Consider the following 23300-nt stretch of genomic DNA (forward strand, 5'->3'; position numbering starts at 1 on the left):
ATCGGCCTTGTGCCGCTGATGAGGTTCTATCGCAGCTCTGCGGCCGGACCATCGAAGATGCCCCCAGAGGCTGTGAGAAGCGTACGGCGTCCACGCCGTGCAGAACCAACAAACCAATCTTGATCCACCAAGCTGCTATCGTGGACTGCCAGATAGGGTAAGGCAAGTAGATTGCAAGTGTCAGAACAACAGTTGGTCGTGTGGTTATGGTGCTGCGGTAGGCGGTCCTGCGCAGCCTCCCCAGGCTGGACAAGGTGTCGAAATTAAAAGCCATATAGAACGCCAAATTAAACGTCCTGTTTCCAAAGCTCTTGGAACAGCTGAATCGCTGTTGTGATGCGCGGCGAGGTTGCAAGGCTCTGCTACGTAAGACTCTACCGCGTGAGGCTCAGCGGTAAGCACGGCGTCTCCGTCGTCGTCGGCCGCCGCGGCGCCATCGCGTGCGCTCGCGATAGGTAAGGTAATCGCTGCGGTATCACAGGCGGGCGCTTGAACGCGTGAGGCTTCGTGGATCTCGACGGACGGCAGCACGCTTGATGTGCGGATAAGGTCGCGGATATCGTTTCGAGAAGCGTATCGCGAGCTTCTAGGCGGGACACCCTATCAACAAGACATTGAAGCAATTCTAGAATCTAATCGATGCGATCACCGCGCTAAGGTGGCGGTGAGGCTATAATGATAATAGGTTGTATAAGCTATAACGGATAGCTATTTACTTATATTATAGGCTAAAGGACATTACCTTTATTATCTAGTAGATGCGCGTAGGAGGAAATAAGCGTCACTCCGAGCTAAACTGCTAAAGTTACTTAAGGGAAAAGCCTCTACCGACTTCATCGCCCTCTTCTACTATAAATGTACTGAACCCTGTATAGTTCGCCCATCCGCTCACCCTAACTCTCACTCCCCTTCTACCTCCTATCTCTATCTCTTCTACCGGCGTACCAGTGAAACCTCCTTTCCCCCCATATGCGTTCGACACGATGCTATGATACGTCCAACGCTGCCCCAGCTTCCTCTCCCCCTTCTCCACAGCCAACGCCACCCTCGCCTGGACACCCGAACCCGTTGGACTGCGGTCAACTTGCTGATCTGCAAAGAAACATAGTCCTGTCTCGGCGCCCGCCGACTCGGGCGCAGGAACACCTCTCCCCGGCTCGGTCACAAATACTGAGTACAGGAACTGCAAGTCCTCATGGTCAGGGTGGTGCAGGTACGAGCGCAACTCGGCTGAAGCGTTGAAAGCGGCTCTCAGCTTCTTCGTCGCGTCGCTCAGCGCGGCGATGTCTGGATGGGCTAGAGACGGCGAGAAGCCGAGCGCGGGCGCAGGGAGGACGATATAGAAGGTCCCACCATACGCCACGTCGACAATTACGTTTTCGCGGTCCCCGAGATTTGGCCAGCGCAGAGAGGGTGGAATGGGCACGGAAAGACCGATGCCCGCAGCGAAGCTGGGGACAGAGAGATAGTGAATCGTACGAGTCGTGTCGACGCACCAGTTACCGCTGTCGCTGGGCTTAATAGCTGGAACTGTCGCGCGGACCAGTCCGCACGGCACGTGTAGCCGGACTTCAACCTCCTTTTTCTCTTCGTCGAATAGCAGCTCGTCGTGCCGCGGAAAGAGGGCTGTGTCCGTACAGTCGACCAGCAGTCGGCTGATGGCAATGGTTGCGTGTCCGCACATGGTGCTGTAGCCCTCATGGGTTAGGAACAGCACGCCCATGTGGGCTTGTCCGGCGTCGACGAGCTCGGTGTGAGGGCGGAGGATTGCGCCATACATATCGCGGTGGCCTCGAGGCTCGTGAATGAGGCTGCGTCGGATGTAGTCGTAGTGTGAGCGGGCGAGAGCAAGTTGCTCGAGAAGGGTGCCGCTGCAAGGTGAATTTTTGATCAGAAGGCGCTGGGTAAGGAGAACGAAATGGGGAAGGCATACCGAAGCTCAGGAAAGCCGGAGTACACAATCCTAGTGGGTTCTCCGGTAGTATGCATCTCTATGGTCTTAACTTGCGAGGATACATAGGGACGGAGGAAAGACTGGACATCCATAGTGATGTGTTTGCCAGCAGGGAGTAGGTTTGGAGATGGCAGCAAAACTTAAGAAAAATGTCGAAGTAGAGGTTTGGGCACGGCCGAGAAAAGAGGATGAAATAGAGGTGGTAGTGAGAATTTATTGATCGGCTCGCGCAACTTTCGTCTTCCCGACTCCAAGAAAGACGCATATCACAGCTGTAGAAGCCTGTGCCCTACGGAAGACATTGAGGGGACTTCAAGACGGAGCTTTGACTAGACACTACTGTCGCTTGCATAATATGCGGCCGTCTGGAGCGAACATTAACATCCCTCTCTTTCGCAACTTGATCAGGCTTCTATTCAAAACGCAACGCCTCCATCTTTATAGAACATACTTTAGAGTATTGCAGAAAATGTGCGTAATAGTTCTAAGTATTTACTTAATGATATATAATCGCTATATAGTCAAAAGGCTGTACTTACTATAGAAACCTACTACTATCTTATATAGCTTAAATATTACAAGCATAGAATTTACCTATTATTTTAAAATACCTAAAAAGATACAATCTAGACTAACTAGTTTAGAACTTTAATAATTATTATAGTTTAGACTTAGTGTTTCTTAGCACTTAGATCTTTAGTTGTTCTAGAGTTATATAACTAGATTATATGCTCTATTTATAGAGTTATCTTTCTATTTTTCTTACTACACCTTCTAATCTTATATAATGTCTTATATATTACTTTAATAAATTAAGTTTTAGTATTAAGCCTTCCTGTATTATGATAATAATTCGCTATTTACTCTAATATTAAGTGCGTACTAAAGAAGAGCTAATATAGTATAAGAATAGATATTTTAAGGCTTTAGATTCTTAATCTTTACCTATACAATCTATATTCTTAAACTAATAGCTAAAAGTAGTTATTTTCTACTATCTGATAGTATTTAGTCTTATATAAGTATTATAAGAAGATAAGTTATTTCGCTGAACTAAGCTCGAGGTAGAAACGAAGCTAAATACCGTGAGTTGAAAGACTTAATTCGATTAGTCTATATAGACTATATCAACCCCTCGGTGCACAATAGCTGTCGTCCCGGACGTTGCGGCGCCCTCGGCGTTCGACGGTGCCATCAAGGACGTCCACGGGATCATCCATGACAGAAGCAACATTTCCTTCAACAACGATCCTGCAAAGGCGATCCCTCGGTTAAGCGGGCGACGCTGTCCGTCGTGGAGGCAGCAGCCCGAGCGCCAAGTGTCATGCGCGTTGTGCTGACGAGCAGCTCAACGGCCGCCACGATGCCGAAACCCGAGACACGAGATCACATTGACAAGCAGATGTGAAATCAGGAGCGCATCGACCACGCGGCGGACAAATGCGACGATGACCCACGCTTCGGCCAAATTGTGTATGCCGCCGCGAAGACGGAGGAGGAACGCGCTGTGTGGACGTTCGTTCGCGATCAAAAACCTGGCTTTGGCTTCAACTCCGTGCTGCCGAATTACAATGCAGGAAGGGTATTACCGGGCGTGCCGCCTGGTCCCTCGGGTCAGGGCATCACCAACGTGTACCAGGGCAATCCGGACATGGGGTTTCTAGCACAGTGGATGATTAATGTGGAAGATGACGAAGATCCAAATTGCGTGTTTGGCTGATAAGACGGTCAGTGGAGGAAGGATGCTTCGGTTTGCGCATCCATTCAACTGGAACGATGTACTGGCGCTCATCAGGCGGTTGAGGCCGCAGGCGACGACGACAGAGGATACAAAGGGGCAGCAGAGAGACCGGAGCACTGTGGACAACGAGAGAGGCGTGGAGTTATTGAGGAAGTTGTGGGACAGGATGGGTATCGCACATTCGAGGAGAGTGCGAGGAACAACTTGGAGCTTATGGAGTAGAGAGTCTGGAGCACTAAAAGGTATGCTTTCTGCTGTATGCACCTATCTCATTCCATGCAATCTAGAGTCCGCCATAAGCATATGTATGACAACCACCTACTCCATTCACAGGCGGCTCGCACCTTTATTCGAGATCGCAACCTCGCACTCATTCGCTTGCTTCATCGCACTCCGGATCTTTGCTTTCGCGGTCTCTGTCGGCTCCAAGTAAGGCCGCCGTGGTTTCAACAGTTGCACCGCATTTTCGATGCCCGCTCTTGGAGCTGAGAACTCCGCACTTGCATACTTCGTGTTTGCGATCCCTGCCTTCGTTGGGCTTTCCGCAAGTGCAGCAATGCTCTGCAGCCTTTTTGCCTCGTCGTATTTGCCTTGAGACCAAAGATCAAAGATTCTCACGATCAGGCGTGGGAAGATGTTCCCGAATGCAGCAATGCAGCCTGCACTTCCAGCAGCAAGTCCACCAATCAAAAAGTCCGATTGGCCACCAAAAACAGCAAATCTGCTCACTGGAAAAGTGGCAGTAAGCCTGGTGATCTTCGCGACAGATCCGCATGTCAGCTTCACTCCCACGACCTTTGGGTGTTGTGCTATCTCTGAGATGATTTCCGAGTCGAGATCCAGCCCGTTGCATACGGCTGGGAAGTTGTAGATGATGATCGGTAGTGGTGACACATCTGCAACTTGCGAGAAGAAGGCTTTGACTACTTCTGGCGTCGTCTGCTTGCCAAAATATGCGCAGGGCAGCACCAATGCGAAGTTGGCACTCGCCTTGTGTGCAACATCAATATACTCAAGGACTTGCGCTGTTGAATGGCCACCAACTCCAGCGATGATGGGAAAGTCGGGACCAACTGAACGCCGTGCGAGTTGCAGAAGTGATCTGCGTTCATCGTGAGTGAGTAGGAATGTTTCTGCATTTGTTCCAAGAATGACAAGCCCTTTCAGACCAGTGGTAGAAAGGTATCTGTAATACTTCGATTGCTCCGTGGGACAGAGCCTGTCTGTTGCAGGATCGAAGAATGTGATTGCTGGAACATAGATGCCGGGGTCCGGCACAAGATAGGAATGGCGTTCTGGAATCGAAGACGAGGCTGACATTTTTCTGCGTTTCTGATGACGTGAACAGGATGAGCATGACTTCGGTTCTTGACATGGTCCTTTACACGTATATACCTTGCGAGCGGAGAAGCAATCACGTGTCATGCCGGTGCTCAGCATCGGTGAACTCTCCTTGTGATCCGATGGTCGCCGAGCACAGACAGATAGTACGAGTATTGGCCGCAGCCTCGCTCGGATCAAACCCGATCGGAATGGATCACGGCCACTGCGCCACAACCGGCTACGGTCTTCGGCAAATGCTGTTAAATTGCAAATAGAGCATGGCCTCCATTTCTCGAAAGCGCTGTATATGCTTTGGGCGTTCTATCATGCAGCTACCGAAGATTGCAAGGCTGTGGAGCTTATGCCAGAGTATTCGGCCATCGTTACTCGTCATATTTGAGATCGTATCCACGCCATACCCAGACTCATACCCCAAGTCATATCCCATATCCGCACTCCTTGGGTCCAGCTGTTCGGCTAGTCTTTCACGTTTGCTGTTTTACCACTTTGCTTGCGGATACTGAGATGCTTGCAGTTGCAATACCTTGCTCTAGGGGCAGGCCACTGAGCTGTTTTGGTGCCAACCGACTGGAATGACCATACCGGCAGAGGTGTATTCAGTACAAATAACATGAAATCAATATCGTATACTTCTTGATCCAGGTTTACTCACCCCGATTAAGAGGTATATATCAAGGATTAGCATATTCATTGCTCAAGTAGGTCGAATGAACCCGGATCTAGGAATAATCCGATATTTATTTCATATCGATCAAATTGAATACATCTCTGTCTCTGATCCAGTAGTCATCCATTCGATTCCATCGAGATCAAGAGTATTTGCGACTGCCATCAGTTGATCAGCAGTGAATGCAGTCCGCCAGATTGCATCATCGACGAAATCAGAGTTAGACATATCGATGCCTTCGGATCCACCCAGGTTTGCCATCGATAGGTCTTCGTGCTGCCCAGCCTCACCTTCATGCCGATGCTCTAAGGCGTTCACTTCTCGTGTAGGCAATTGAATAAGCACTTGCTGTAGCTGTTGCAGTTCTGTCTTGCGCGCAGCGGCTTGGATGTGTCCCTGTATCGTAAGCTCATCTAATATTGAATATGCCATTCCTAACCATGGAAACTGAGTTGCAAGCAACTCGCGGTTCACGTATGGCGCGAGTAGTAGGGCCATACTAGCAGCGAACACTGCTTCTGAGTCAAAAGGTAGGAAGCTTTCTGCAGAAAGTTAATTTTCTTGGGGTGGTGAATGAGGTTTACTAACGTACCGAGTAAGTTTTGCTCTTTCAATTTTTCAAGCACAGCTATGATGTGCTGGGAGGACTCGATGCACATTTGCAGCAAAGTTCGCACACTTCCTGGCGAAGTCACCAAACTGTGGACATCCCCAGGCTTGTCAAGTCCTTTCTTAAACAAACTGAACAGAAGTGGTCTGGTGGCAAGGACGACGCACTGCTTGAGTCAACCGAACGTTCACTAAAAAATATGGAGCAAGTCTCGTCCGGACATACCTGATGATGCAGAAGCTGCAAGTGAGCGGAAACACGAGAGATGCCGGCGGCAGAACCATTAGAAGGGAGGTCAAATGATCTATTGAGCTGATCGGTCACGCCAGCAATTGCCTTAAGTGCAGCGTTCGTGCTGGAAATGAACTTCCTATACAATCGCCCTTCCATGCCATAAACAGCTAATGAAAGGTTGGGAGATTAGCCTTCTAAAAACAAATCGCAGAATGCTTGGGCTTACTGTTCAGTATTTGTGAAATTATCCTTGAGAGTTTGACATTAAGCTCGAGAGCAAGACCCTTCTGAGGTGAACCAGAGAACGTTGGAAGAGGTGCACTGATATCTTCGTCTCGAATGGCGAGCGGAACGCCCATGGTGGATGACATCTGCCTGTCGAGAATGTATACCGTCCACCAAGCATTGCGACAGCGTTGGATATATTCCTCATCTAAACCTTGGGCTTGCATGTTCGTGTGCATTCCCTCCTCTAGCGCTATCCGCAAAGCTTGACCAATCTGTGAACTTCCTTAATTGTCCATTTCAAAGAAGAAACAAGGACGCCTTACCACATTGTGCGCTGCAGATCTGAAGTCTAAGCAGTGGAGGTAGAGGGCTTTGCAGCAAAGCACCTCCACAGCTTGAACTGGCTGCGTGTAGAGAAAAGTGATGTCGGGCATAAGCTTCATAGCATGCACAAAATACTCCCCACCTAGCGGTGTTCGACCATCGTTTCTGCGAGCTACGAACACCTTTCCAAAGGCGAGAATTATAAGAAAATGAACAAACCAAAGCCCCCTAGACTTTGTGAGGTCAGGGTTAGCTCCATGAAAGTCGGTAAACTGAGGCATAAAAGTCGCCTCGTCAAACATGTGAAACATCTGGCCACAGTGAAACTTGACAGCATTGATCAGATAGATAGCATAGTCGACCGATGGAAGCACGAGGTTGTCTGGAGCAGCAACATCTCGTTGTCCATCCCAACCTAGATCGTACATCGTGCCGTCGAATATGGTGCTTTGTGCCGGCGCAGGCTGATCCGTGAGCTGTTCGTGGGCCATGCTCAATACTCGACGGTTGAACGCCCAGTTGGATGAAGTGCCAAGATACCATTTTCGGCCAGCACTGTCAGCCACATATCGTGGTATATGACTCGAGAATGGATTTGATAGTTTTGCTGATGGTGTTGCGCGACCGGAGTCCGAAGCAGATCTGCGATCAGCGAACGAAACAGTCGGGGCACTTTCGTTGACAGGTGCCGCCAACCCTTCCCGTCTAGGGGACGACAGCTCAGCTGCGCCAATGTCATCAACGGCGTTCTCTCGCATCGCAGCCGAGCGACCAGCAGTCACTCTGAGATTGTCGCCTCCGCCATCGAGATCCTCAGTGGGTTCAAAGCCTCCACTACCGCTATGGTGTGGCTGCGCTGTGACAGTATTCCGAGCTGCGCTCTCGTCTGCCCGCTTCTCCAATTCGCAGAGGAATCTGCACCATTAGCGCCCCGGTTCAGAGTCGGCCTTGGAAGCCTTACTCCTTAGATACAAGGATCTTCTGCGATCTGTCTTCAAAGCTGCAGCGGAGATTCCTCTTTGTGCATTGCTCGCAAGGCATCCGGCCGGAGCATCGGATCTTCTGCTGGCGACAGCGATAACATCTGCGGTGATAACGGGGTTAGTCGCTGTTCGGCTCAGCTGGCCCAGAGAGTCAACATACGCGCTCGGAACACGCTTGCGGATTCCATCTTGTCGACGGTCGGTATCCTGCGACGGCATCATGCAGCCGAAATTAACAGAACCGGATGCTGCTTATATTAGGTCCGAACGCAGTAAGCCACAGCTGCGGCATCAAAAGTGGTTGCTTTTCTTACGATCTCGGAGTGAGGTGTCAAAGGGTAAAGCGGTCAGGCGGGGTATCCGAGTCAAAATGCGGCACCTTCCCGGAAGGGTATGAAGGCAAAAGCCAACATCGAAGATTCGGTCAAACTCTCTCTATTATCTTGCCGAACCGTATCAGGCCGCCTGAAATCATGTATCATCGTCGATCGCTTGCATATCTCAGGAACTTGCAGCGTATCTCTTGCTGCTGTTCGACCTTTTCGCTGTCATACATGATGAGACATCGGCATCCTCAATAAGCCAAGTCGTGAGCGTGCCAGATTTCGTTGCATTTCGGCTTCGATCCCGACCTTGCAGCCGTAACGCCGTAGCTTGATCATTAGCAAAAGCGACCCATCAGCTTCGAGTGGTGACAATTTATCAAGATTTATGATTGCCGAGCACACAGTTATCCGAAGTTCTGCCACATGGATGCTCGATTGATGATAGTCTAGACTAGACTTTTTGCAGGCAGCAAGGAAGAACACGAAGGCCCTGTTATTACGAAGCGAAGTCGATAGCAAAGGCCGACCACGAGGATCGCTCGGCATTACCATAGTGGCTGCCACATTTCTCACATACATTCAGCTGACTTGTAAGTGATATCCCTTCACAGAGCCTATATGACTCCTAGCATTAATAGCTGGTGGTGTTATCGCCCTGAACTGGCTCGTCAGCATCACAAGCTCCTGCTATTTCTTCAACTGGATCATCATTGCCTTTACGAGCTGCCGTTTCCATAAATTCTTGAAGGCACAGAATGATCTCTTGCTCAAGGAGACACACGCTTGGGAATCCACGAAATGGCCACTTGCGCCTGTCTGGCTATTCACTATCTCGACTCTGATTCTAGCTGGTTGCTTAGCTGCTGGCATCAAAACCATCGGCGACCTTGGCTTCACTGCTGAGAATCTCTTCGAGTACATGCTGGGCATCTTCATCGTTGTTTCCTTCCCATTGGCGTACAAGGTTGTTTTCACAACGCCGTGGCGCAATGTTAAGACGGCAGATTTGGTGACTGATCACTGCAAGCTGAGCAATGAGGAACCCACTCAGCTGGATTCATATCATGAGCAACCAAAGTGGAGGCGCTTCTTGACCTATGTGGTATGGTAGAGGCAGCAAGCCACAGACGGAGATGAAGGAGAATTGTTCTAGGGGAGGTGCAAAAAGTAGAGCGTGGGTCCGTTCAGTGTTTTAGATATTATCCCTCTGGTAGTATTATGATAACGACATGCGGAGGATAACGTCGTAAATCTTAAACTCCAGCAATTCGCTCATACCCCTAAGTTGGTATCACTGATGTGACCTCGGCCAAGTAACCAAAGGTGGTCTCCAGACATAGTTACTGTAGCTCCGACAGCATACGACCTCCGCCTGATCGAGACCGATGATCCTCAGAAGCCATCTACTGGTCATTACGATCCTGGAACGCTGCTTCGTGCACAGCAGAAAAGCTGCTCTGCATAAATCTCATGTCTACATTGCAGGTGTCTTCACTTATTGACGATTAAGCTGTCTACTATGACGCTTTGAGGCGTGCAATCAATTTTGTCCATCATTTCATCCATCTTACAGTCGAGCTTTCACCATGCGATCGCGTTCCTCGACCACTTCACGGATCTCCTTTGTCGTTCCGATTCTCCAAGATACCGCATCGCCCCAATCCTTGCTGCTCTTTCGATCAGTCTGTCGCCATTGCCACCTGGGCAACTTTTGTCGACCATCATTGAGTAGATCGAGCACCCAAGATCCAACAATCGGCATCATCTTGAATCCATGTCCAGAGTCTCCCGACAACAGTACCACGGAGCGATCTGTATCTGGCACGAAATCGATGCAGAACTCCGAATCTGCCGTGTCAGCGAACCAGCACATCTTTTGATCGATAAGAGGTCGCTCAGCCAGCCACGGCAGCGTCTCTCGGAGCAGTGTCCTCAACTTCACCACGTCTTCAGCGGGTATCCAGTTTTGAGGAACCGGCAAAGCATTGAGAGGAGGCAGGGAGATGCCAGTCTTCTCGTTGGTGTTCACATATCCCGCACCTAGCGGGCAGAGTTTGAACAACTTTGTGGCAGGATCCGGTTCGAAGAAGAAGCCCAGGTCTCTTACATTAAGTACTGGTATGCCTCTCAAGAGGTCGCATTCCGCTTCAGTGAGCTGCACGTGCGCTACAGACCATGACTTAGCAACGTTGAAACTGGCGGCTGCGGGCAGAATTTCTGCCTGATAGGCTCCCAGGCACGAGATGACCAATTTTGCTTCATGGATAGTGCCACTCGCTACTCTGATTCCTGTACATCGGCGAGATGCACCTTGTCCTGAATAGAGAAGGTCGGTCACTCGACCCTCTTCTGCTCCAAGGACGAACCTGACACCTCGACCAGCAAGATGTTGATGGATGCCTTTCATAGCATTTGAAGAATGCGCGTACCCTGCATAGCGATTGAAGTAGCCCTTGAATCCAGTAACAGGGCCGCGAAATTGCCAGAAGAGCTCTTTGAAGCTTTGCGCATCATTTAATGGTGAGACGAATGGCTTGAAAACCGGGTGATTTTTTATGGATGCTAGAGCTTCGTGGAGATGTGTGACCGCTTTCTGAGGCGCACGGCCAGACGTTGCCACCACATATCCAGTTTTGTGAAAGTATGGACCGAACAAAGGTGTCTTCCAGCCTTTGATAGCCTCCTGCATAAGTTGTTAGCACAGGCGGTCGGATGATGCTGATCCGATTACCAAAGCTAGATCTCTATAGAACGGGTCTTCATATTCCGGACGAACAATTTTATTCAGATCGTACCCAGCAGAATATGGTGAAGGTATCTCTGATGCTCTGTCGAAAACCGTGATATCGTTGTACCCAGCGTTCTTCAAATGCAGAGCCACTGACAATCCCCATGCACCACTCCCGAGAATTGCGACAGGGGCAGTCTTGTCGGTCGTCATCGTTGACAGCTCAAGAGCAGAAGGAACGATAGATGGCTGTTATGCGAACGTTCGGGGGCGCTCTTGCCATCACATATGGATGCCAACCTATATGCCAGGGACTAAATGCCGCGTTTGAAACCTGAAATCAGACCCCCGCATTGCGATATGGATGTCACCCGATTGTCGGACACGGGTATGGCGTTGCAGCGGAACCACATTGAATTGTTCTTACTGTGCCATCCGAGAGAATTTAGAATGCCGGATAGTTGTTTGCGAGAGGCAGCAAGGTCGATCGTGTCCCGACTATGGTCACGGACTGAGTGGCGTCGGAGGTCCGCCGTAGCGCGCTCTAGCGTGCTGTAGCGTGATACGCCAAGCTCAAGTAGAACACTGGCACGAAATCTTATCGGATGAACATCCGCGAGAAGTCGGAACGTCCCGTCGGCCACCACGCTTCTAAGTCACCTCTCGCATCTCCGAGTCTTGCATTATCGCCCTATCCCCATCGGATATCGTATTTCGATGTCCCTTGAAGTTTGTAAGGCGGACCAACGCAGCGCACATTTTGTGCTCTGCCGCGATATGAAACTCCTTGGTCATCGTCGGGACAACTTCCCGTAAAGCTACCTCGGTTCCCGCTGACTGAACGGCAATTGCGAGTTGGGCTTCCTGACCACAAGAGCCGCGACCAGCTTTTCATGTGCTTTGACGTGCGCATAGGTCTCTGCTCGTCCAAAGTGCAGAGGGTGAGCGCATCGCCCATTATTCGCACCGCTGTTCCATATTTGCCTGCCATCGAGCTGCTTCCATGCGACCCACTCCACTAGTCAATATGGCAGAGTCCTTCTTCTCATCGACACCAAGAATTCCCAAAGATGCCATCTTCGCTTTAACAGCACAGTATAAGAGCGACAGCTCCCCGATCAAAGTCAATTTGGGTCAAGGCACATATCAAGATGATGCAGGCCAGCCGTGGATTCTACCCGCGGTCGCAGAGGCTCGCAGACGTGTCCAGAACCGCAAGCTAGTCCACGAGTACCTTCCCATCCTAGGCCTTCCAGAATTCAGGCATGCTGCTTGCAGGATGGTCATCGGCCAGCCAGCCTTCGATTCTGTATCTTCTCGTGTATGATGTTCACAGAGCTTTGATGGTAACGGTTCTCCGCTAACCATAACTCCAGATTGCCAGCTCTCAAGCCCTTTCCGGTACAGGCAGCCTTCACTTAGCTGCGTCACTTATCAAGACTTGCAGCTCGCTGAAACCGACGATCTGGATCCCAGAACCAACATGGTCGAATCATCATCTTGTCTTCGGTTCACTGGGCTTCAAATGCCGCTCATTCCCATACTACGATTTTGAAAGAAAGAGCCTTGATTTCGATTCATATAGAACCATGCTGCAGAGCGCGGAGCCAAAATCAATCGTTGTTCTTCATGCTTGTGCCCACAATCCAACAGGGTGTGACCCAACAAAAGAGCAGTGGCGCGAGATCGGGGAAACGATGAAGCAACGGCAACTGTTTCCACTATTTGATGCAGCCTACCTGGGGTTCAATTCAGGCAATATTGACGATGACGCATACGCAATTCGCCTCTTCGTGAATGAGCTCGACATGGAGGCTGCTGTGTGCGTGTCGTTTGCAAAGAATATGGGTCTCTATGGTAGGTCCGAACGCTGTGTAGCAGAGCTACTTGCTGATGCTATGGAACAGGCGAGAGAGTCGGATGCAGTTTCCTTGTGACACGGAATGCCGATTTTGCAGTGAACACTGAGTCAGTGTTAGAAAGGTTGCAGCGCTCGGTAGTTTCAAATCCGCCAGCGTATGGCGCGAAGATTGCAGGCACGATTTTGAACGATGACAAACTCAGGAATATATGGAATGATGACATGGTTACGATGTGCTCCCGTATCAAAGAGATGAGACAAGCACTATACGAGCAGCTTCTTGTCAACGGTTTGTGCAACATATCTGCTGAGTCCGGCACCCATCTAATGTGGACAGATGCTCCGGGTGATTGGACCCACATTATCAAACAGTCAGGCATGTTCAGCTTTCTCGGTTTGCCACTTGAAATCGTCATCAAGCTAAGAGGTATGCATACCTCCGGCTGCGCTATTGACGGCTGCTGACAGCTATCTAGAGCAGCACCACATCTACATGGCAGATAACTCACGGATATCAATAGCGGGATTGAATACGTCGAATGTCGCGTACGTAGCTAGAGCAATTGCAAAGTCACTCCAAGTGACAGAGGGTGTGGATGCCGAGTCGCATGTCACTTCCATGCTGTAAGCTGCAGAGATGCAAAGCACTGTCGCTGTTTGTCAAAGGATATTAGATTGCGAGAAGATGGTGGTTACGCGAGCCTCCAATTGGTCTCCTGCCTCCAAGTAAGCCTATTTTCGTCCGACCCAGGGGTCGGCGAGCGGAATGATAGTCGCCATATGACAGTCGTGAGTCGTGACAGCCTCCAAGGACACAAACAGTGCTTGTTGTTGAAGGTCCATGTGTTTATAATCGGCGCCGTCTCGAAAATTGAACCGGCCGGGCTCTCGAACTCAGACACTAATGTTTTCACGTTGTTTACCAAAGGGATTAAGAGTAGGAATACTAGCAGTGTTGTCAATAAGTAGCTACAGTGTACGGAGTATATATTTGTTACGCTTTTGGAATAAACGATCCAGTACCGCCGGCATCTCGGTGACTTGCCCAGCCGGGCGATATAGTAGCCTGCGAGGCTCTTACAAAACCCCCCTAAACTACATATAGCTAGATAGCGCCCTGGTGTTGACTCTAGCCCTACCAACCTTATCTGAGCCTCATCAGCCTTACCGACCACGCTAACCGCGGTATGGCAACTCCGGATATCATCCAGACGGCTAGCCGTAGTACTGCCGCTATCGAAGATCCAGTATCGGTCCAATCTAGTATAAATAGTTACCGATTCACGAGCTATCGATTGACAACACTGCTAACGAGGGTGCATTGACAGATGGAGGCAACTTTCAAGGACACTTGTGGACGAGCTTACAGCTATGTGTAACAATACATAGGTCATAAGTTCGCGCATTTTGTGCTAGTGCGACCAGACCACTATTGAGCGAATGTGCCTCCAATATATCCTTGCCACCAGTTCCGTCGCTTTCTCAAATGACCTCACACTGAGTTCGAGTTATCAGCACAGGACCATGCCGCCGAGCCTCCAGAAGCTTTGTACGAATCCATGATGCCAACGATAGACCCATAGGTGCCGCCGATCATCAAGAAAGTCCCTGACACGACCACAAAAACAGCCCAGCAAACCATCAGCGTTAACTTGGTTGTTCGTTCGGCCTTGAATGTGCTCCAGTTGTCGTACAACCACATGCAGCCCATCGGCTGGAACGACATGAGCGTACCGAGCAAAGCACCGACGAGGGAGACAAGACCACCGAAGACAGGAATGGCGCTTGCAATCACATAAGCAATGATCGCAATTCCGCCTGTGCAGCCCAGCCAGGTTGCCCAATGTCTAAAGGTGTTCTCACTAAGGTGATGGGTACCACGCAAAAGGCGCACGAAGATGTACTTGGCTGGCAAGTGGATGACGAGAGTCGTTGTGACAAGGAGCCCCGGAAGAGCAAACCCATAGCAGATCTTCTTGATGAGGACACCCGCTGATCCGAGAGCAGGTGAGGCTACAAACGAACCGCAATAGTAGTAGACCACAACGCCGATTACGGTGTACGTAATCGTGACACCACTCTGGCAAATGATGAGGGATCGTGTGTAGTGTCGAGGATCTCGCATTTCAGAAATGATCGAAAAGAAGGCAGGTGTGCCGGCGTATGCGAAGACCAATGAAGAACAAGCGGAGATGGCTTGAGTGAACGATGGGTTGTTGGTGAGCTTGTAATCTGACACAAAGACACCTTCTGGAGGCGCGGCAGCAGGGCGGTCTTGTATGCCGACAGCAATAGTGACAGTGAAAACTGTGAACAGTCAGTCCCTATCAGATGTAGCCACGAATTAATAACTTACTTGCGGTCAAGATACACGTCAATCCTAGCCACGCGAGCCAGGTTATTTTACCAAGTGTCTGAATGCTAGAGAGGCCGAATCCTATAATCGCAGCAACAGCAACGAAGATTGCAGTACATGCTCCATGCGTCGAGACAGCATTCAGACCAATTGAGGTGCCAAGCATGCCAGCGCCAGCGACGAAAATCCAGTCTGTGCAATTCAGCGGGAGAGCCACTATCCGCAATACGGGTAAACTCACAAAGGATGAATGCAACCCCGAGTGTTTCGCGTCCAACACGACCGAACATCAATTGACCAGCATCGTCGATGCCGTAGACGGAGCGATGTCGAAGCTTGAATATACCGACCATGTAGTCCGACCATGTTGTGATCACAGCAATCGCTAGCAAGCAAATGACGCCTGGAATCATCCCGAGAGTGTCGAGAACGGCTGGAATCGAGAGGACACCGAGACCAATCTGGGTCTTCATCATGAGGGCAACAGTTCCCATCCAACCGACCTAGTGAAGATTGTCAGCTTCTGCGAGATCGTATTCTGCGGTATACCAACATTGCGGTAATTTGGGCCACCTTCAACGATCTCTCCAAAGACATCATCGACAACAGAAACACGTCGCCCAGTCACAGACAGACGGCGCCCACTCTCGTCGACACTGTAGGATCGATGGTCCAGCTGCTCAACTTTTTCTTTGCTCATGTTTGGAGGGAATTGATGGTGTGATCGAAAAGACAGTTGCTGGTAATGGTCAAAGAGCTTCCATCAAGGTGCGCAAGCTATCAAGTTAGCCGGCTGTTGCACGGATGACCTTGATTATTATGCTAGCCGTGCCGCTCCACCACCACGTCCGTCCTGCGGACGTGGTGGTGGAGCGGCACGGCTAAGAGCGGAGCCCACGATCAAAGCTTTTCCCGTGTCTGGGGTATAGCGTGCTCGGGACTTCATCCGTAGTGCAATGCAATCCGTTTCTGCGGGGGAAGCTACTTTGAGGCTGCAATGTGACGTCAGAGAAGTGGGCGCGGCGTGCTGATCTTGCCTTGAGCCGGGCATGAAATGCCTCAAGCCGCTATTCCGAATCAATCAAAAAGTATCGTGGCTATTTTGCGGCAGTCTGTGGTACCCAATCATAGGGTACACCTGATATGCTAGATCCTGGCGATATGCACATTCGGTACACAGGCAAATCAACTCAAAACATACAAAGCGATATCGGTCCGCAGCCTCACGGGATTTTCACCTTTCCACTTAACATCTCGTAATGGCTTCGTCATTCACAATAAGCTGGAATGCATCTATGCAAATTCTTTTCAATTTAATCCTTCAGACTGAAGGAAACCCAGTATGGGTGCATGGTTGGGCTACTATTAGAGACAAGTCCAAGCCGTTACGATCGCGTACCTGGACGTGCCAGTTCCTCTAGGGTCTAGATGCCTATCGCTAGGGGGTTTAAGCCCTACTTTAGGGGCCTGCATGCCTAATCGGCGGGCGTAGAGCCTCTAGATGCCGGCATGGCTTCTGATACAAATCGTCATCAGAAGCAATGAGCAATTGTGTCGTGGCCAGTGATTCCGTCGTGGCCAGTGATTCCGTCGTCCACGATATGTATACCCATCAATCTATTCACGGACGAGATTAGTGCCTTCCTCAAGCAGGCTGAAAATGCTCTGAGAGGTTTGTCAGTGGTGGATGAGCGTTCACACTAGCTTGAGGCAGCTATCGTTAACCGTCCAGATGGTTGAAGAAATCTGTCAAGAGCGTTTACATCCTCGATTGGTGTTGGGCTAAAAGTCTTTGGCGACCCTCTGCAAGCTTTAGCTAATGATAAATTGGTCACAGATGAGGCCAGGCACAAATTGGTTGGTTTGCATAGTACTATGCAGAAAACCCATTAGTCCATGTCAACGAAGCATCTTTCGAAGTTCAGGCGTGTGCTGTGTAATAACCATTGGTGAAACCATCTCCTAGAACACTCGATACAAATCAAACGCAGGCGCATGGCAAACTTGAGCAGCGGCGACGAAGGATAACTCAACCTGTGCAGAAAGCTCTCCCTTTACATAGCTCTAGTTCTATATATGCCATAACAATGTAGTGCAGATTTTTCTGAGCAGATCCTTGCAATCTCAACTCCAGCATGGACAAGCCACAATGTTCAATCTAAGACTCTCCCAATGATTCATGCATTGCTAGGATACAGTACATTGTTCAGCGAATGATACTCCTCCTTCAAGGTCCGAGGCGCAGTGAAACGCATCAGCATATTTGCACTGCCAGCTTTGTCGTTTGTGCCGCTGCTTCTCGCGCCTCCGAAGGACTGCTGACCGATCACTGCACCGGTTGTCTTGCAATTGGTATAGAAGTTGCCAGCAGCGTAGCGCAGCTCATTCTCGGCCTTGCGAATTGCTGCTTGATCATTTGCGAAGATTGATCCAGTAAGGGCAAAATTGCCTCCTTGTTTATCGATGGCGCCAAGCAGAGAGTCAAACTCGGCGTCAGGATAGACATAGGCCACGAGAACTGGACCAAAGAGCTCGTAATCGAAAAGAGGGTGGTCCAGAGTGTCGGAAGTGTAAATCGTAGGCTCAATGAAATACCCCTCGCTTGAGTTGTAACCGCCACCAACGACCAACCGAAGGTGGTTATCCTTGTTAGCCTTCTCCATGGCGCTAGTGATCTTGTCAAAGGCAGCTTGGTTGATGACTGGACCGAGGAAACTCTGAAAATCTTCCGGATGTCCCATCTTCACCTGACTAAGCTCTTGCTTCATTTCTGAAAAGAACTCCTTCGCACGGCTTTCGGGAATGTAAATGCGGGAGCAGGCGGAACACTTCTGGCCAGAATACTCGAAGGATGCTCGTATCGTATGCTTCACCGCGTTGCTGATATCCGCGGATTGATGGATGAGATGGAAGTTCTTCCCTGAGGTTTCAGCAACCAGTCGCGGAAAGTCGCGATACTTCTTGGCTTTCACGCCATCTGCGATCTTGCCATATAGGCTGCGGAAAACATCTGAAGATCCCGTAAAGTTGATGGCAGACAATTCTCGATGCTCAAGAGCTACCTTGGTGACAAGTTCTGCATCGCCATTAATGAATTGTATGACATTAGGCGGAAGGCCAGCCTCGCGCAGGATCTTGTAGACGAGGTAGCTAGCGTAGATGTTCGATGGAGAAGGTTTCCATAGAACAACGTTGCCTAAAAGAGCCGGACCTGATATCAAGTTCCCGCCAATGGCGGTGAAGTTGAATGGTGAGACGGCATAGACAAAACCTTCTAGTGGCCGCCAGTCGGTTTTCCTATACTTGAGTGTTAGCAAGTTGACTTTCCTAGAAGCCTTATCGTAGTGCTCACCCGGACTGGCCCTTCTCATTCAAGGTTGGCTGTCGAGAATAGATTTCCTCTGCATAAGAAACGTTGAAGCGGTAGAAGTCTGCCAGTTCCGCAGCCGCGTCAATCTCTGCTTGCCATGCATTCTTGCCCTGACCAAGCATAGTCGCAGCCATTATCTCGAATCTATACTTTCCCGACACCAATTCTGCAGCTCGAAGGAAGATTGCTGCTCTATCGACAAACGGAGTCTCTTGCCATGATTTCTTTGCTTTTAAGGCTGCTTCTATCGCGGCAGAAACCTCACTCTCTGTTGCTGGGACATATTTTGCAAAGACCGACGAAGCTTCGTGTGGCATATATGTCTTCAGTTCCGTTTCATTCGACGTGTTGGCAACATCAGCACCATCGACCACGGTAGGCACCTGAACTGGAATTTGGGTTTTCAATTTTCTCAGTGCCGATACCAAGTGTTCACGCTCTGGTGACGATGGTGCATAATGAAGCTCAAGAAGTGTCAGCCGAGCTGCCCACAGCTCCTCAAAGCATTGGATCTCTTACATTGGGCTCATTGAAAGGCTTTGGGGTATGGTAACTTCCTGCAGTGGCTAGAAATCGTTTCGTTGATGCCGTCGAAGATGGATATTGCCGTTCTAAGCAGCGCCGTGCTTGGCGAGGTAATGTGCCCGCTGATCGGACGGCTCGTCCTTGCATGCTGGATAAGAATCTGGAGACCAAACAAGATTTTAAAGTACTTGAAGCTGATCAGGTAAAATTATGGATCAAAGTTGTGCCGCTGCTGCTGCAATGTTGGATCGTGAGGGCGAGATCTCAGACAAGTCGACTTGTTCTTAGGCTATAAAGCATCCGAGGCCCACAGAAGCCTCTTTGCAAAGGTCGGCGTCTCTGGTTATGACAAGGTGCGGTGTCCGACCCGGACTCCACCAGAGGTTGAGAATTGCCATACTTCACGTCTTGACCCCGCAAAACAATCGTCTCTTCAAAAAAAGACTGGACGAGGATCGGATCGAGATCCGAGTCACTGGTGAAGGCGGTCTCCGTGCGCACTTGGGATGTTGTGATAAAGATGGTCGGAAACCGTGCAGCTTCGGGCTCACTTCCGACGTCGCATTCTTGGCAACAAAGTGCGATGTAAGCCAGGCCTCTTGCCTTCGGAGTCTTCCGCAGGGTACCCAAGAAGTTCCCAGCTAGGCGCAGAAAGCGGGAAACATCTACTGAATTCTATTGAGCTATCTCGACCAGTCTTTGGCTGAAAGTTTCAACTTAGGGCTGAGCACATGCATTGGCCAGAACCCTCCACACGCTGGCACTTCTTTCGAGCTCGTGTAAACACCACACCAAAAGCGCCTAATGTTGCAAAGGACAGCCTGTGCAGCATCGAGTAACCGACACTCACATCAGTTTTCTCAAGTGCTCAATCCTGTAGATTTTCATTAGCGATAGAATTTCGCAACTCACGCAACACTTACACAGCAAAGCACCCTGCTGACGATAATGACGTCCTCACAAGTGTTGGGGCCAGACCACGCCAGAAGCCTCGAAAACCGCCGTATTGCCATATCTCCTTCACCACAGCCCAGGTAGTTCGATACCTAGCATCAGCACCAAAACCATCGCTTTGCAACCTGGTCTTGACCGCATCGATAGGATAGCTGCCTATCCAGAACGCTATCCCGGCCAAAGCACCGCATGGTATTGTTTCCCAGACGGCTATGTCCTTCCGCTCTTTGCCCTTCAAGCTAGCAATCGAGCCTAGACTTGCTTCAAAAGCTGCAAAATAAAAACCGTAGGCCTGAAACTCTCGTAGAACAGTGGTCGGATACGCCTTGAAGATCCCTGCGACTCCAGCTTTTGCGAAGATCTGTCTGACACAGTCGGATGGTCCCGAATACAGCCTCGCGACACCATGAGGCTGAAGTTGTAACCTTGTCCTGATGTGTTCGACAGGTCCAGAAATGATGCTGTTGGCAATGCCTGCTGCCCCTCCAGAAAGGTAGTTTTGTCCGGTCGAGGCACGCTGGCTGTGCTGTTGCCTTTCGAAGTATTGACGCAAGCTGTGGAAGGTCATAAATTGGATACTCACTGAAGCACCAACGCCCAGAAACGGAAGTGCTGCACCTTTGTAAAAGGCAAGTGGACCTTCGTGTAGCCAGATGCCCTTCACGACTTGCCAAACATTGCCGGAGTCGCTTGTCTGGAGGCGTACTTTGATCAGGTCGAAAGGCTGGCCGAGAAGCACCGAAACAACACCTCCGGCTGCGCCTGCTAACGCATCCTTGCCTGATATTGTTGTCGCCTTGTTTGTGGCTGCAACTGGATGTCGTGATAGTGCAGCATTGTCGGGCGTCAGCAAGTATGTTTGGGACATCTGATATTGCTTATGCAGACTAATGACTGTGGTAGCAGAACAAGAAAATTTTGTAGAAAGTTTGACTCATGCAACATTGTTTCGATTATTAACTTCTGCCAGTAAACAGTCATCACGCATAAGCTTTGCCTGCAGGCCAGCATTGTTAGAGTCCGGTAATAATCAGCTCGAGTCTCTGTATCTCTCATGCACAGTTGCCATGAACATCACGGCAAACGGCAGGATCCCGACGTTACCATCGGTCACAGACCCGATTAGAAAAGTTGCACTACGGCATCCCAAGCGGACACTCTCCCATGCTTCTCCGCCTAACCAATTGAAAGTTGAGCCATTCAGTGTAACAGCAAGAGCCGCATATCGGCAGGTCAAACTGCTGTTGCTTTGCCATGAGGGTTTGAGGGAAAGTGTAAAGTGCGGGGTTGCGCGGGAATCGGTCCATGAGTAATAAATTGAACTCGGTGCAGTTACGTGGTTCCCGATCACTATCCGAGCTGCTATCAAGGCAAGTAATGAGTCTCCAGACTGATACTGGTCTTTTACAGGGCCGAGGACTATCCGCTTTAGGTATGAAGACCCCATTGTGATGTTGATAACACGGCCTCCGTGGTATGCAAGCAGTCTTTCTACTAGACCTTTTCTTTTCGTCCATACGAGGTGGTCTACGAAACAACAAGCACCGCGGAGCGACTCTTCTAGAACAATTGTGATCTGATCAGAAGGCATCCTAAGAATGTCGCCACTAACGCTCAGACGTTTCTTCATGTCACGTCTGCCACGGGCTTTGAAGAGACAACACGAAACCCTACGATGGCAGTCTACATATTCGCATCCTCCTGTACCGACCGATAAAGCTCGTATGCTTGCAATTCCGCCACTCGGGCAGACAACGTTACTAAGTCGTCTCTCGACTCTAAGCCTCTTCAGAAGTCTGTGCTTGAGCATATTTTTTACTTCGCCAATGGTCTTCAGGCCCGGATTGGCTGTGATGAGAACGATCGCTGATTCGAAGTCGGCATTGTTGGATCCTGATCACAACCCAGTTCTAAGAGGTGTTTTGAAGCCGCTCATCTACGACCAATTTTGTGCTGGGACGACCAAGGATGAAGTGCATCGAACAGCAGCTAGCATCAGGAAACTTGGCTTCGCGGGTGTCATTCTTACGTATGGACGAGAGCTGCAGATCAATAAGAAAAAAGGTCTGGTAGGCTTGGGCAGGGAGGCCGTGTCGCAGAAGAGCGAGGATATCAAGAAGTGGAGGGATGGAAACTTGAAGACGTTGGACATGTTGCAGCCGGGTGATTGGCTTGCAATCAAGTAAGTATTTCAGCCGACAGTGTCCGATGTCCGGAACTAATCTCGCATAGGTACACCGGAGCCGGTCAAGAGATCACAGAAAACTTGATGAGCGGTCAAGCACTACCTCAAGCATTTTCGGAGGCTATGGATGCTATCTGCGAACGAGCAATCGCCCAAAAGTGCAGAATCTGGATTGACGCCGAGCAATCCTGGGTGCAGCCAACCATTGACAGATGGACATATGACATCATGAGGCGTTATAATATCGGTTCGGCACCATTGGTTTATAACACCATTCAGGCCTACCTAAAGGAGTCCCGCCATAAGCTCCAACATCACTTGCAGCTAGCCAAACAGGAAGGTTGGACACCGGCGGTGAAGCTGGTTCGAGGTGCATATATTGGGAACGACGTGCGGGAAAAGATTCACGACACGAAAGCCGAGACTGATGCCTCCTATAATGGTATCGTACGTGATCTGCTTTCGGGAACAGTTCCTGGGTTCTCGCAGGATCAATTCCCTAAAGTAAAGCTTTTCCTGGCGGGCCACAACACAGACACCATTCGAAAGGCTATCAAACTTGCACAAGACCTTTCAGCAAAGGGACAACTGAAAGTGGCACCCGAATTCGGCCAGCTACAGGGTATGGCGGACGACGTTGGCTGCGAGATAATTGAGATGGCTCAACAGCAACAGGATGGTCCGCACAGCCAAGGCAAGCTGGTTGCTGACAGTCAAACTTATGTGCCGCACGTGTATAAATGTTTGACATGGGGTTCTGTTAGAGAGTGCATGCAGTACCTGGTGAGAAGAGCAGTTGAAAATCAAGGGGCCACAGGAAGGATGAAGGAAGGCACTTCTGTCATTGCAGCTGAGCTTTGGAGGAGGATTACATCACTAGGCAGAAGACGTGATAGGGTCTAGGTCATGA

The 23300-nt window shown here is 50.0% G+C and overlaps 10 protein-coding genes across 10 annotated transcripts; 3 read left to right on the forward strand and 7 right to left on the reverse strand.

Moving 5' to 3' along the window:
• Positions 1-805: 805 nt before the first annotated feature.
• Positions 806-2046, reverse strand: W97_01814 (uncharacterized protein; the record flags this gene model as incomplete). Its single annotated transcript, XM_007779717.1, has 2 exons — positions 806-1871; positions 1934-2046. The coding sequence occupies 2 exons, from the start codon at positions 2044-2046 to the stop codon at positions 806-808; spliced, it is 1179 nt and encodes a 392-aa protein (XP_007777907.1).
• Positions 2047-3278: 1232 nt separating this feature from the next.
• W97_01815 (uncharacterized protein) lies at positions 3279-3674 on the forward strand (the record flags this gene model as incomplete). The annotated part of the gene is made up of 2 exons (XM_007779718.1): positions 3279-3284; positions 3369-3674. 2 exons carry the CDS (start codon positions 3279-3281, stop codon positions 3672-3674), a joined length of 312 nt encoding a protein of 103 aa, XP_007777908.1.
• Positions 3675-4022: 348 nt separating this feature from the next.
• W97_01816 (uncharacterized protein) lies at positions 4023-5015 on the reverse strand (the record flags this gene model as incomplete). The annotated part of the gene is made up of 1 exon (XM_007779719.1): positions 4023-5015. One exon carries the CDS (start codon positions 5013-5015, stop codon positions 4023-4025), a length of 993 nt encoding a protein of 330 aa, XP_007777909.1.
• Positions 5016-5790: 775 nt separating this feature from the next.
• W97_01817 (uncharacterized protein) lies at positions 5791-7593 on the reverse strand (the record flags this gene model as incomplete). Its single annotated transcript, XM_007779720.1, has 5 exons — positions 5791-6248; positions 6299-6485; positions 6542-6717; positions 6777-7050; positions 7102-7593. The coding sequence occupies 5 exons, from the start codon at positions 7591-7593 to the stop codon at positions 5791-5793; spliced, it is 1587 nt and encodes a 528-aa protein (XP_007777910.1).
• A 2385-nt stretch (positions 7594-9978) lies between these two features.
• Positions 9979-11352, reverse strand: W97_01818 (uncharacterized protein; the record flags this gene model as incomplete). The annotated part of the gene is made up of 2 exons (XM_007779721.1): positions 9979-11094; positions 11143-11352. The coding sequence occupies 2 exons, from the start codon at positions 11350-11352 to the stop codon at positions 9979-9981; spliced, it is 1326 nt and encodes a 441-aa protein (XP_007777911.1).
• An 814-nt stretch (positions 11353-12166) lies between these two features.
• W97_01819 (uncharacterized protein) lies at positions 12167-13504 on the forward strand (the record flags this gene model as incomplete). The annotated part of the gene is made up of 5 exons (XM_007779722.1): positions 12167-12460; positions 12516-12996; positions 13047-13289; positions 13338-13427; positions 13482-13504. 5 exons carry the CDS (start codon positions 12167-12169, stop codon positions 13502-13504), a joined length of 1131 nt encoding a protein of 376 aa, XP_007777912.1.
• Positions 13505-14492: 988 nt separating this feature from the next.
• On the reverse strand, positions 14493-16056 carry W97_01820 (uncharacterized protein; the record flags this gene model as incomplete). The annotated part of the gene is made up of 4 exons (XM_007779723.1): positions 14493-15307; positions 15357-15548; positions 15598-15859; positions 15910-16056. The coding sequence occupies 4 exons, from the start codon at positions 16054-16056 to the stop codon at positions 14493-14495; spliced, it is 1416 nt and encodes a 471-aa protein (XP_007777913.1).
• Positions 16057-17533: 1477 nt separating this feature from the next.
• Positions 17534-18860, reverse strand: W97_01821 (uncharacterized protein; the record flags this gene model as incomplete). The annotated part of the gene is made up of 2 exons (XM_007779724.1): positions 17534-18653; positions 18709-18860. 2 exons carry the CDS (start codon positions 18858-18860, stop codon positions 17534-17536), a joined length of 1272 nt encoding a protein of 423 aa, XP_007777914.1.
• Positions 18861-20097: 1237 nt separating this feature from the next.
• Positions 20098-21073, reverse strand: W97_01822 (uncharacterized protein; the record flags this gene model as incomplete). Its single annotated transcript, XM_007779725.1, has 2 exons — positions 20098-20125; positions 20175-21073. 2 exons carry the CDS (start codon positions 21071-21073, stop codon positions 20098-20100), a joined length of 927 nt encoding a protein of 308 aa, XP_007777915.1.
• Positions 21074-22031: 958 nt separating this feature from the next.
• Positions 22032-23293, forward strand: W97_01823 (uncharacterized protein; the record flags this gene model as incomplete). Its single annotated transcript, XM_007779726.1, has 2 exons — positions 22032-22387; positions 22438-23293. The coding sequence occupies 2 exons, from the start codon at positions 22032-22034 to the stop codon at positions 23291-23293; spliced, it is 1212 nt and encodes a 403-aa protein (XP_007777916.1).
• Positions 23294-23300: the final 7 nt, after the last annotated feature.

The sequence above is a fragment of the Coniosporium apollinis genome, assembly GCF_000281105.1.
Source record: "Coniosporium apollinis CBS 100218 chromosome Unknown supercont1.6, whole genome shotgun sequence".
Taxonomy (NCBI): Eukaryota; Fungi; Ascomycota; class Dothideomycetes; genus Coniosporium; species Coniosporium apollinis.